Raw genomic sequence first — 12,943 nt, forward strand, 5'->3', positions numbered from 1 at the left:
AATGCATCCATCTGGGAGGAGAGTGTGAATGTTCTATTCCAGACAAATGGAAACCATACATAGGTGGAACTCTGTTTTGGTTTGGTGACTCTAAAGTGTGGTGTTGGGGCTTTTTGTGTGTGTCAGACATGACTGATCAAAATGTCATCTGCCCAAGTCACACTCCAGCTGGTAGGCAGGTTGGAGTGGCAGTAGCCTTCTTCAGAATATCTACTTCTTTAGTTAACCAATTTGAGATCCAAAATGACCCTACATCCCAGCACACTAGTCTGCCAATGTCTCATTATACAAAATATAATTCTTGAATTTGATATTGTACCTTTCACGTGAGGAGAACGTCTCAAAGTGCTTCACAGGATCTATTGTAAAGTATAGTGACTATTATAAAGACAATGTATTGAATGACATCCAATTTCCAGTCAGACCCCCCCCCCATTATAACAGAGTAGTTAGGAGCCCATAAATTGAGACCTTTCAGTATAATGTGTGGAATTTAATGCAGTTGCTGGTAATCTTTTGGGTGGCCAGACTGCCAATAACATTCCCGAGCTGTGCAAAAAGTGGGCAAGTCATTGTTGGCAGTGTATCACAGTTCAGTATACTGCAGTTCCACAGTCATACAGCTATTACCTCATATGTATCCTTACAGTATTATTTCTAATACAACGTATTTATCTCTGATATTTGGTTCCCACGTTTACAGTGTATTTAAATCTTTAAACTGCTCCCAAACTATTTTTCCAATTAAAGGGAGTAAACTGAGCATTTCATTCAATCAGCTGTGATTTATTTTTTTAAAAAACTTCAATTGATTCAGCTGTATTTGATTAAACTTATTATTTCGATTCCTTGTTAAGTCTGTTTTTCAATGGAGTGTCTGATATTGAAATGGGCTATTGATCAACTTCAATGAATCTATTAAGCATTACAGTTAATGACAAAGGTTAGCCTCATTATATTCAACATTATATTTTGCACTTTGTTCAGATAATTATCAAGTTTTTGTTCCGTTGTTGATTAGTAGCCTTTGATATCAATTAATACATTTATCACTCCTTCTAAAGATGTCTGCCATAGTTACTGTACATAGATGCTATGCTGCATGAAGGCTTTGCTATATAAATGCTTGTTATTTTTGTACTGTTCTGCACAATGTTTGGGCTTTGCACTTACACTTCCTCAAAATGTTTTTCCCTCTTGAAAGAATACCAGTATATTTGTGAATGATATCATCTTGCTCTTTTCCTAAGGGATCTACTGCAGATCCTGACTGAGGATGAGCTGCATACACTTGAACGAAATCTCTGCATATCCCAGGATTGTGAATTTAAGACCAGTCCAGAGGTACCCTCTCCCATTGCTCCCCCGATAGCTCCTGAGAAACTTTTGGAGGACAAACTCTCTGTAAGAGCTGAAAATACAGAGGCTGAACTTGCATGTTCCATGCAGTATGATGAGGAGGAGCTGGAGCAACTTAACTTAATGGTGCACAGGGTAGGAGATGAGATGTCCTGCCTGCTTTCTCCACCTAGTGCATGCCAGTCGCCAGCTCACAAGACTGTGCTGAGAGGTGGCACTAACCCAGGGGCGTCTACCAACAAACCATGCCTTGTGACTTCTGCTGTAAGGCATGTAGTTGAAGAGGAGGAGAGGGTGTTTTTCATGGATGATTTGGATGCCTTAGCTGGAATCACTGCAACTGAGGAAATCATTGCTTGGGCTGAGGATTCACATCAGCAGAATAAGAATATTGAGATACCACTTCAATCAGAGGATACAAGCACAGTGAAGAATAGACGGACAGCTGAAAACCTTGAAACGATAGAGGTACTGCACAGACCAAATGTTAACTCTAGTCTACAAGGGCAAACCAAGCTGAAGGAAAATAATACAACAGAAATGCACTGCAACTGTTTAGATGGACCTGACTCAAATTCTTACCTCAATGGTTGGGATACGGGTAGTAATGATACTGAACCCAGTGAAACTGCAGAAAAAATAGCATACAGAACTGGTGGAATGAAAATTTCTGCAACCGTTATCTTCAATCCCAAGTCTCAGTGTGTTTTGTGCTCTGAGTCGGAGAGTATAATAAATGGTGATTCTGTCTCCTGCCAGGTTTCAGATGCTTCAGATCAGTTAGGGGAAGATGGTTACTCAAAGGAATGTACTGCTGCCTTGAAAAATCAAATAAATTACTGTACTCATTGTGCTGCTGCTCAGGATGGTCTCATTGAAAATCGCATCAAACCAATGGATGTAAATTCTTTGAAGAAGCTTACAGATGCTGTTGGAGTTTCTGTCTCATGTAACGTTGAGGATCAGCAACATAAACTTAATTTTCCATCAGCATCACAGGAGGCATTAGAAAGTGAGAGATCAGATGTGACGTGGTCAGAAAAGAACTTGGGTAAAGAAGAGCACAACACCTCCAAATGCAAGTGCCTGACGCAATCCTCAGCAAAGCCAACTGAAGGAGGTGACCAACAAACAGAACCAGAGAAGAGGAGGCCTCCAAGCAGTGGGGAGGAAAGGAAAGGCGAGCTATGTGCTCAAAAAGAAGTAAATGATGAATTGGAAGAAGTTGGGATGCCACAGCCTGCTTCTGATATATTGGAAATCTACAGAACTGAGAGAAGGTAACTATTAGCTGCTTAAAATCGGACGATTCACCAGTAAATTTTGAATGTCATTTAAGTGGAGAGTTGTCTCCAATTCAATAATTTGTGTGCTATCATTGAATATTTTGTAGTTTAGTTTGTAATCGTTTATTTCTCATTGTGGCATCAGAATTAAGAACATTACAACAAGGTCACCATACCCAGGGGACAGTGCTAACTAATGAATAATGTTTTCATGAAGACAATCTTTTTTAATAGAGCCTTCAAAAGTAGTACATCCAAGCAAACTAATTGATCTGCAAGCATTAATCGAGAGTTCTTTATCTTAAGGGGTGTAGTGTTAAGCCTTCGGTAATTTTGTTTTTATTAAAACATTAATTTAAAGTTCTGAAATCAAATGATGCCCTTGTGTGAGGTATTATTTTTTGAAGGGAAAGAGCGGGGGGAGTAGGACTGATTGGGTAGTTCCTCCAAAGAGCTGGCACAGACACGATGGGCCGAATGGCCTCCTGTGCTGCAATATTATATGATTCTATGATTATAGGTAGTCAAGTGTTTGATTTAATCACTACCAATAAAAATGAGAGTGAAAATTTTAAAGATTTTGTAACATGTCTGGCATAGTAAAATAATTGTCAGCAGCCTTTAACTTGTTCAGTACTTCAGCGGAATTGTGAATTTAATTGTGTCCTACAGCGAAAGAACACTGCATAACCAATGTTTCTGAAAGGTAACTGGGTGTTAATTGTATCATCTTTTGCACATCCTAATTGAATTTAGACATTTGTTCCATATCAATGTTTTTCCCTGTGCAAAGAAAATATATTTCTTGTTTCAATGAGGTAATTGTAATGACTGGAAAATTAGGAAGAATAGAAAGCAGGTAATGTTCACTCATTGTACATAAACTAAAATGGTGGCGAAACGTGTAGAATATATATTGCTGACCAACTGACGTGACCTATGTAAAGCTATCTGTCAAGCAGATAAGATCACAGGTCTTTATTGTGGAAAGATTATAATATGATCTTTCAGCATTATTTAATGGCTTATTTAAACTGCATGGTGTAATGCGCACCTACCCTGGTAAGTCCTTTCTTCACATATATACAAATAGCACAGCACTATAAATTTATTTTATAGTTTTCAGAGCACTCGGATATTTCTGGATAGAGAATGCTTGTTAAAATTCAAATGCTGTGCAGAATAATCAGTAGCATTTAATATGTGTGCCAAATCAATTTAACTTAAATATTCTCAATTTTTTAAATGTTTGTTGCGTGCAAACGATACTTGAATGGTGCCACGTTACAGCAGAATAGCAAATGCTACCATGATGTCAAAAATGGTGTGAAACCTGAGCAAGGAAATTATAGGCCAGTTAGCCTAACAGTTTAACTGGGAAAATGCTTCAAAGCCTTGCTGTTGGTGCCCTTCTAATGAGCAAAGATATGTTAAAGGAAGTCTGTGGTTGACATCAGTTTGATACAATATGTTATGATACACAAATTAGTGCAGATCTTTGAGGAAATCACTGAATTAGTGAATCAGGGCTGTCTAGTGGATCTAATTTACTTTGATTTTAGAGAAGGGATTTGGTAGAGTACCCTGTGTGAGACTTTTAAAAATCAGTTAAAGCTTTAATGGTAAATTAGCTGTGATTGAAACTGTCTTACTAATAGACAATATCAGGTGATGATGGGAAGAAGTTCCTTCTGTGGCCGTGACTAACTGAATTCTTCACTGGTCCCTGGTGGTTGTGCTGCAGTATTAATAGATGTCTTGTAATATTGCAAAATAAGCTCATGATGCCAAGCTGTGTGGGGAGGAGAATAATTTGAAGATAAATAGCATTCAAAAAGACCAGTTTGGCAGAAAAACGTAAGGTAATCTATACTGCTTTTTGCATTTGAAAGACTTTATTAATGTGAATCGTCCAGGGAAGACGAGGAATTAAATGTGATTGCAAAACATCTCACAGATTTTCATCTAAGATCTGCACTGGTATTATAATAATTTGAATCTGTTTGTTACTGTCGTTAATCTAATGAGAATTTTGTATGATGCTCGATACCAAAAATGTCAGAAAGCTTTGTAAAATCTGCAGATCATTTTCATCAGCTCTGCAAGTGTTGGTTGGCAATACTGAATTATAGAAGAGCATAATGTTCTAATGTGCCAAGTTGAGGCAACCTTAAGCAGTTCATAGTTATCAAACAATTATAGTTTGTGTTGCAGCTGATAATCTCACAGAAATGTGTTTTTATTTAAGATCTGCCTTGGTTGTCCAAATTTACTGCAAAGGCATGTTTAGGTGTTGCTTTTGTGAAGGTCCCATTTTTTAAACTTTCCAGGTTTGCTTCCATATATATATACGGAATCAATGATGGCCCTGCATATGTGGCAAGATGTTGAACATGCAGAAGTTTAGAGGATGTTTTACTCAGTCAGCCTTTGTCTGAATAATGATGGTTACTTTGACCCACTAAAAAATAATCAAAGAGGCAACTAATGCTATGTAAAATTTGCTCTTTTTTTTGTTTCTTTTAGGCCACCTAAGTCAGAAAACACAGTGCTTGCCTTCAAAATGAAACTGTCCCGTTGATTGCTATTTAGTGGATCAAAGTAACCATTCTTCTCATCCGCAAATACCACAAGTGATGAACATTTTGCACATTTGAGATTCAGATTTTCATTTAAGAGGATCTTGCATTGAATTTTCGAATGTATTCATTGCGTGGGCCAATATCCACAAACTTCACATTCAGCAGTTAAATAAACAGGTCAAATAATTTTAAATATTTGGAAATAACATTGGAAAGGTTATATTGGAATGGGAAAAATTGTTCCTTCAAGTCATAGATATAGAAACGATTTTTGCAATTCAGAAGTTTAAAAAAAAATGAAAAAGCAAATTGTATTGAGCACTAGGGGAAATAATTGTTGCCCAATATACTGAGCACTTTTGGGATGTTTTTGAACAAATACAAATAATAAAAATAAACTTTCTATCCAACATGCTAATAATGCATATTAGGATGCTTCTGACCTAGTTTTTGAGTGCTAAAAATAATGGACCGTTCGAAATTCTCCAAATTCAGTGAGTGTTTGAGTCGAGCACTGACTGGAAATAACGTTGCTATAAAGTATGTTACACTCCCAGAGATCATCCGCTTAGACATCTTCTGAGACTGTTAGCTTAATATCTATCTGGAGAAATGATTGGCATCTAAGGAAAGCCTCCTAGTAAGTAAGTGCATTTTGTGAGAGAAAAAGGCAATCAATCTAAGCCAATTTGGGTTGATGAAAGGCAGGTCATTGCCTTACAATTTTATTGCAGTTTTTGAGGATAAAGGTAAATTGGTGAATCATGGTACTGTAATGGGTTTTATGTACATTTTGACTTTCAGAAAATGAGAGGACATGCAGTTGAAGTGAAAACTCAGGAGATCAATAAGGCTCTAAATAGACTAATCCATGGTCCACAGAGGACACTTATCGGTAATTATTCTAATTGAGCAACTGTAGTTAATGGAATCCCTTAAATTAATTCTGGAATTACTCCTGCTCGTAATATTGATGAGGGTGTTGTAATACTGAGTTTGAGGTATCTGCAAGATGAGCTCTGCTCAACTGGAGGCACGAACAGATTGTGTTGATCATAGAGTTCTAAAAACTTTATAAAGATCATAGGTGGCCATCCAATCAGTGGAAATACTTTCTCTTATTTACACTAAAGCAACATTTCATAAGTTCGAAAACCGATTCCCTCCTTAACCATTTTTGTCCCAATAAAGACAGTTCTAATGTTTCAAGTAACCTCTCATCCTCAGTATTATTAAATTGAATCTCTGATGTACCCTCTGCATGGTCCTGATTTCCTTTCTATATGAGGTACATAAAACTGGACAAAATAAAACTGCAACCTTAACCAATGACTTGTTAACAAATGGAACTTTAATATATTAAAATTCGCAGTTTTACTAAAGTCTGATCTGTATAAATCGTATAATCACCTTAGTCGGACATTTGCCTAAGTCCCGCTCAAGAGTTTATATTCTATGCAAATTTGACATAACTCAAATCAGGCTCCATGATCCCATCACCCCCACCACCGCCCGACTCCACTGGCTCCCCATCCCCAGAGGCGAGTCCAAAATCCTCATCCTCACCTTCAAAGCCTCCACAGCCTTGCCACTCCCTACCTCTGTGACCTGCTGACCCCATATCAACCTGTCCACTTCCTCCGCTCAGCAAGTTGTGGCTTGCTCCACGTCCCCTGCTCAGCCCACCCCACTATCAGCCATCGGGCCTTCAGCCTTTCTGACCCCATCCTTGGAACTCCATCCCACATTCCCTTCGCCTCGCTCCCTCCCTTGCGTCCTTTAAGGCGCGTCTTAAATCCCTCCTCGTCGACCGATCCTTCAGCTGCCCTCCACCCTTCCCAGTCCCGACCCCCAGCTCGAGTGTAAATCCCTGACTGTAGAGCGCCTTGGGCCGTCCTCCCGATGTGAAAGGTGCTATACAAATGTTATATTGAATTATATTGTACTTTGCATAAATTGTATTAAAGAGTAATAATCTCTCAAGAAGAAAAATAATAATTTGGTCACTTCAATCCATGAATGTTTAAGGGACACTGCTGTGTGCAATTGGCTGCCCACAGTCAATTCATTTTACAGTATATGCTGTGAAGCGCTTTGAAATGTCTAGAAGACGTGAAAAGCTCTTTATCAAATCCAAGAATTATTATTAAATGTATGGTCCCAACCGATAAGAGTTATGTGAGGTTTACTATAATCTCTGGATATAGCTGTGTCATCTTAAACATCTTTAATTGTCTGTGTGCAGTCCTTTGCTACAGACCATAATGTGATTTTTTTCCCCCCCATTCCCTGCTTCAAATGAAATGGACCAGAAAATAAATGAGCGGTATATAATGTTGATTTTAGTGCAGTTACATGACCAGATGTGCCTGTGAAATTAAATTGGTTCATCGGCACATAATGTTTCCTGAAATGAAATCAAACCTATGTTCGCAGTTACTAAAATAAATGTACTGAGATTTCTTAAAAGTAGTGCATTTAACAAAATCTTGGTCTACGTTTATCACCCACTATTTACTCTTTTCTGTATGTGAAATAAAATGATGTTCCCTGAGCTCCAGGAGTGAGGGTGGCACAATCTGCCCCCAAACGTCTGCCATGTTGGTGTGTAATGAGCTGCTGGAGAGCACTATGGGGTACCTTGGAATCATGCCTCTGGTGTTCCAGCTGAGGTTGTGAGCTCATCACATGTTGGAAATACAAGTGTGATCCAGGTTTCTCATCTTCCCATGGCGTACCACAGTGTGGTCCAACCATTTGGCTGCTGAGAGCCAGATGTTGGATTTTAGAAACAACCACTGGCCACACGAGCAATATTTTCTCCTGAACCCGAGCTCCCGGTGACCACCTGCTGATTGGCTCGGGGCCTGCGTGTCACCCGTATTTGCTCGTCGGACAAAGGTAGTTAGAAATGGCTCGCGAGCCGGTGCAATCATCCCCCGGGCCGGGTGGGCTGGACCACCCTGGCATATAATATTAGTACATTAGCAACCCCCTTTCAATATTGCATTTTTTTTCCAGTTTATTTGATACCTATAGGTGGATATATTGAAGGAATCATGTTCAGTGGGTACGCTAAATGTGATTGTCAGCTCCTGCCTGAATTTGTTAAAATATACTGTGTTTTGAGAGGTTGTAATGCCAAGTAATATTTTATATGATGGGACAAGTTTCCAACACTGACTTCCTGTATTTTGCTAAAGTCTGATCTGTATAAATCGTATAATCACTGGATTGGTGATTAAATGGACTGGGCGCCCCCCCCCCCCCCCCCACCTACCCTAAAGGGTTAGAAATGTACGCTCAGGCCCTCTGACAGCTTCCTAAGTAATTGCATTGCACATCCCGTAAGGTCCTGAGCTCTTTCCCTGGTCTGCTAAATTATCTGATCTCAAACGAGGGGTTGGGGTTGGGGGGTTGGGTGGTCACAAACAACTTGCTTTTATATAGAGCCTTTCAAGTAAAAGAATGTCTTGAAATCCTTCCCAAAATGAGCTGAATTAAAAACACAGTGAATGTTGTGTAGGAATCTACTGCAGCCAACTTCCATCAGCAACATCCTACTGACTACAATGAGATGAGTGATAATTTTATCTGAATTATTTCCGTTTGGATGAGAGAGGAATATAATTAGAATAACTGCGGTGTAACTTCCCACTTTTCTTTGAAATAGTAACCTTAATTTGGACCTGGAATTATGAGATAGATGGGACCTTGTTGGCTTTCCTGTGCCTGGACTTGTAAGAAGAACGTTACTGCTCTTGACACACTCCCTCAGGAAAGTGCTGGGACAAGAATGTGCTTAGCTGTGATGACGCATCACAGTTGAATAACAGATAATGAAGAATGGTCATTTGTGCAAGATACTTGGGAGCTGACTGCAGAAGATATTTAGTAGTGGAAAGCTTTGATCGTAATCTGCAAAAATGTATTTTGAAAATTAAAAAAACTTGCATGAGGCTAAATGGAACAGCACCACATGATTCAACACTGAGAATATAAGGTGGAGAAAAGCGTGAAGAATGTATGTGGCCTTTAGGAGGGAAATTAAATGAAAGTTAAGAGTTCAAATAACAATAGAAAGTGGATTGGAACCTCACAGTTCTGGTATCATCCTTGTAAATCTCCTTTGCACCTTCTCCAGTGCCTCTATATCCTTTCTATAATATGGGGACCAGAACTGTACACAGTACTCCATGTGTCTAAACAAGGTTCGAAATAAGTTTAGCATAACTTCCTTGCTTTTTATTTCTATCCCTCTAGAAATGAATCCCAATGCTTGGTTTGCTTGTTTTATGGTCTTATTAACCTATGTCGCTACTTTTAGCGATTTGTGTATCTACCCCTAGATTCCTTTTGCTCCTCTACTCCATTTAGATCCTTATTTTCCATGCAGTATGTGACCTCCTTAGTCCTCCTACCAAAATGTACCACCTCACACTTATCTATATTAAAATTAATTTGCCAATTAAATGCCCATTATTAATGTCTTGTAATTTGTTGCAGCCCTCCTCAGTGTTAAGTACAATTTTGGTGTCGTCCGCAAATTTTTCAATTGTACTTTCGATCCCCGAGTCCAAATCATTAATGTAAATTGTGAACAACAGTGATCCTAATCCTTGTGGAACATCACTTCCCACCCTCTGCCAGTCTGAGTAGCTTAGCTGCCCCTTACCCTAAGTCTCTGTTTTCTGTCTTGTAACCAAGCTGTATCCATTCTGCTAGTTTGTCCCTGACTCCTCTGCTACTTTTATGATGACAACCAACAGTACTCTTTCGTTTCTACCCACAATTCCATGATTATTACTGTTCTGATAGGTTGAATGTCAAGACAGTTAACTTTCAGTGAATGACAGCACAGCTGAATCATGCTGTTCATCTCTCACCAGTGCCCTCTTGCCTTTGGTTCTAATACCCTCATCCATGTATTCATAACATCCAGGCTTGACTAAGCAAACTCCTTGCGTATCGGCCTCCCCAACTCCTTCCTCCATAAGCTGCAGATCATCCAGAACTCTGCAGCCCGCGTCCTCCCCCACACCAGGCTCCGTGACCCTATCACCCCCATCCTCGCCCGACTCCAGTGGCTTCCCATCACACAGAGATCCTGGTCCTCACCTTCAAAGCCCTCCATGACCTTGCTCCCCCCTAAGTCTGATTCTCCTAACCCCCTACCAACCTGCCCTCCTAGTAGACTTCGGCCTGCTTCACGTCTCCCACTTTGCCCGCCCCACCATTGGCAGATGGGCCTTCAGCCACTCTGCCCCTATCCTCTGGAATTCCATCACGCATTCCCTCCACCTCGCCCCCTCCCTTGCCCCCTTCAAGACCCATCTCAAGACCCTCCTCTTTGACCATGCTTTTGATTACCTGCTTCCCCCTTGCTCTCCACCCTCCCCATTCCCGACCCCCAGCTCGGGTCCGAAGCACTGACTGTCCAATGCCTTGGTACATCCTCCCAACATGAAAAGCACTTTACAAATGTAATGTAGTGTCTCTCTGTCACAACCTGTAGTCATGTTGTTCTGACTCCCATCAGGTTCTGAAACCTGTTTGGTTGCTCAAACCAGCTGTCTGAGCCAGTGCGCAACTTAGGCATTTTGTTTGTTTCAGACCCTACCTCTGCCTTCTTTCGCACATTACCCGCATGCAGTCAATAATTTAATACATTCTTTCATCACCTTAAAATAAGATTTCTCCCAACACTCTCTTTGCCGGTCTTCCTCGAAACAACCTGAGATCCTACTTGCACAAAATGCATAACTTTCGCTCTGTCACACATCAGGTGCTGCTTTACCTATTTTCCCCATTCTTGTCTGGTTTTACAGTGCCTTTGTTAAACATCCTCAAAACCTCTCTGCTCGATGACCCCTCTAACACTGTTGTAAAATCTTTTGAGACGCCCATATGAAACGCATCATGTAAGTGCAAGTTGTAGTAGAAAGGATTAAGGTGAAAAGCGAAAGAAGACCCTTGAGACGATCATTGTCTTGTATCCTGTCCAGGAGTGGGGGAAGGGATGCAAGAAGAGTCTCCCCGGATTTGGAAGCAGAATTCAAGTTTTGGACAGACTTGACTTTATAGATTGTTCAGTTGTTCTGCGGAAACAAAACACTTGGTACAAAAGAGGAAACCAATTTTGTAGGTAGCTTTAGCAATGCAGATATGAGTAAGATCAGAGGAGCCATTAAGGCCAAGAATGTTTATAAGTAATCTAAGAGCACAGCCATCAAAGGTAAGAAGTGGTAGTAGCTATTGATTGAATTTGCAAGAGACCTGGAGAAATTGTCTTTGAAGAAATAAAAACAAAGTTTGTACCCCTTTGTGTATATTAAATATGTAATAACTGGACAGTGTAACAAAAGTGCTTGACTATTGGCATCTTCTGTGTTATTGCTTCAAGCCGCAGGATTGCTGAAGGACAAGAAACTTGAAGAATGGTTTTGTTGATTGGGTTGGTGTGCCAGAGGTCACAACCATTTGTTAGTCCAAACAGTTCAAGAAAACAAATTTGCTGAAATAGCCTGTTGTCTTTCAACAAACCTACAGCTGAAATTGATGAAAATTCATTCTGTTTACATGACTTGTGATTTAAACCCAGCCACTCCATTACTCAAGTCTAATGATGCTAACATTTTCACTTGCTTGCATACAGCACCAGAATGTCTTGCAGTATATGTTCTTATTTTGGGGAATTGACTGGAACCTTAATGCAATTCACTATCCGCCTAATGTTTTTGTTTCTTTGGCAAATATATTTTGCGTGATTTAAGATTATAATGCTTTTGATACTGAAATGTTTTTCATTTGCATGCATGGTGCATTTTGCTTTTTATTTAATTCAGATTTGCTGTGGCTATAATATTTTGCTTCTAAGCTGTGTTTTCATTAATGTGGTTCCAGTTATCAAGATCCATTCCGAGATTCCCCCTTCAGCTCCATATCCAGCAGTGACTGTGAGAGTGTCTCTGTCACAACCTGTAGTCTTTCCAGCACATACACTCCGAGGTAATGAGACTTCCGAGAAAGTACCTTCAGCTATCTAGATGATGTGTGTGATTTGTTTATGCATTAGTCTTAGTAATTAGGTACCATTATGAATAGGCGCTTACAGCAATACATGTGCTCATACTGTGAGACAACCCTTGGCAATTTTCATTTCTTTTTGTTTGTGCTTACAAAGGTGAGCAGATAATTTTGTCAGAAAACTGTCAGAAAAATGTCTTCTTTCCCTGGGTAGGGTTTTAAACCAAGGTACTCCTAATTGAATAGTGGATTTATTTGGCTTTGTCCTCTTTGGGAGTGGAAGACACAGCAATTTTTGCTAATGTTAATGCAGTTGAAGGTCCTTGGCCCCTTCTCTCTCTCTCTCTCTCTCAAACACACCCACACACACAAATACAAATTCAGCATGTACTAAACTCTTGCTTTCTCTAATTCATCTTTAACTGCATTTTGGTACTTTTAAGTCATTTTGGTATCGGTGTAACTAATCTCTCTTTGAATTAGCGATTTGTGCTGATGTTAAAAAATGGGCTTAGTTGCAAGTTTGTGTTCAAGGTGCATTGTCTAAAACTGCAGAGGAAGTTGAATTGCTTGGCTGGTGTGCCTTAAAGAGTTAACGGACTTCAACTTAGCCTCTTCTTTCTTGAATGTAGTTTAGTGAAAATCCATGAATGAGCAAATATTTATTCAGTCTGAAGAAATTTTGGTGCA

General features: G+C 39.7%; 1 protein-coding gene across 5 annotated transcripts in view; it reads left to right on the top strand.

Annotated features, from left to right (window-relative positions):
- The window catches only part of zfyve28 (zinc finger, FYVE domain containing 28), a 92,243-nt gene that overhangs the window by 63,064 nt on the left and 16,236 nt on the right, over positions 1-12,943 (top strand). Inside the window, exons 8-9 of one of the 5 annotated variants that reach the window (XM_007905234.2) lie at positions 1,251-2,639; positions 12,131-12,235. In XM_007905234.2, coding sequence (XP_007903425.1) covers positions 1,251-2,639; positions 12,131-12,235 — 1,494 coding nt within the window. Of the gene's footprint in view, positions 1-1,250; positions 2,640-5,171; positions 5,552-6,031; positions 6,106-8,900; positions 9,325-12,130; positions 12,236-12,943 lie in introns of those variants that run through there. The other 4 variants (XM_007905237.2, XM_007905238.2, XM_007905236.2 and 1 more) reach the window with 4 other exon arrangements.

Source organism: Callorhinchus milii, unplaced genomic scaffold, assembly GCF_018977255.1.
Source record: "Callorhinchus milii isolate IMCB2004 unplaced genomic scaffold, IMCB_Cmil_1.0 Scaffold1, whole genome shotgun sequence".
In the NCBI taxonomy this organism is placed as follows: domain Eukaryota; kingdom Metazoa; phylum Chordata; class Chondrichthyes; order Chimaeriformes; family Callorhinchidae; genus Callorhinchus; species Callorhinchus milii.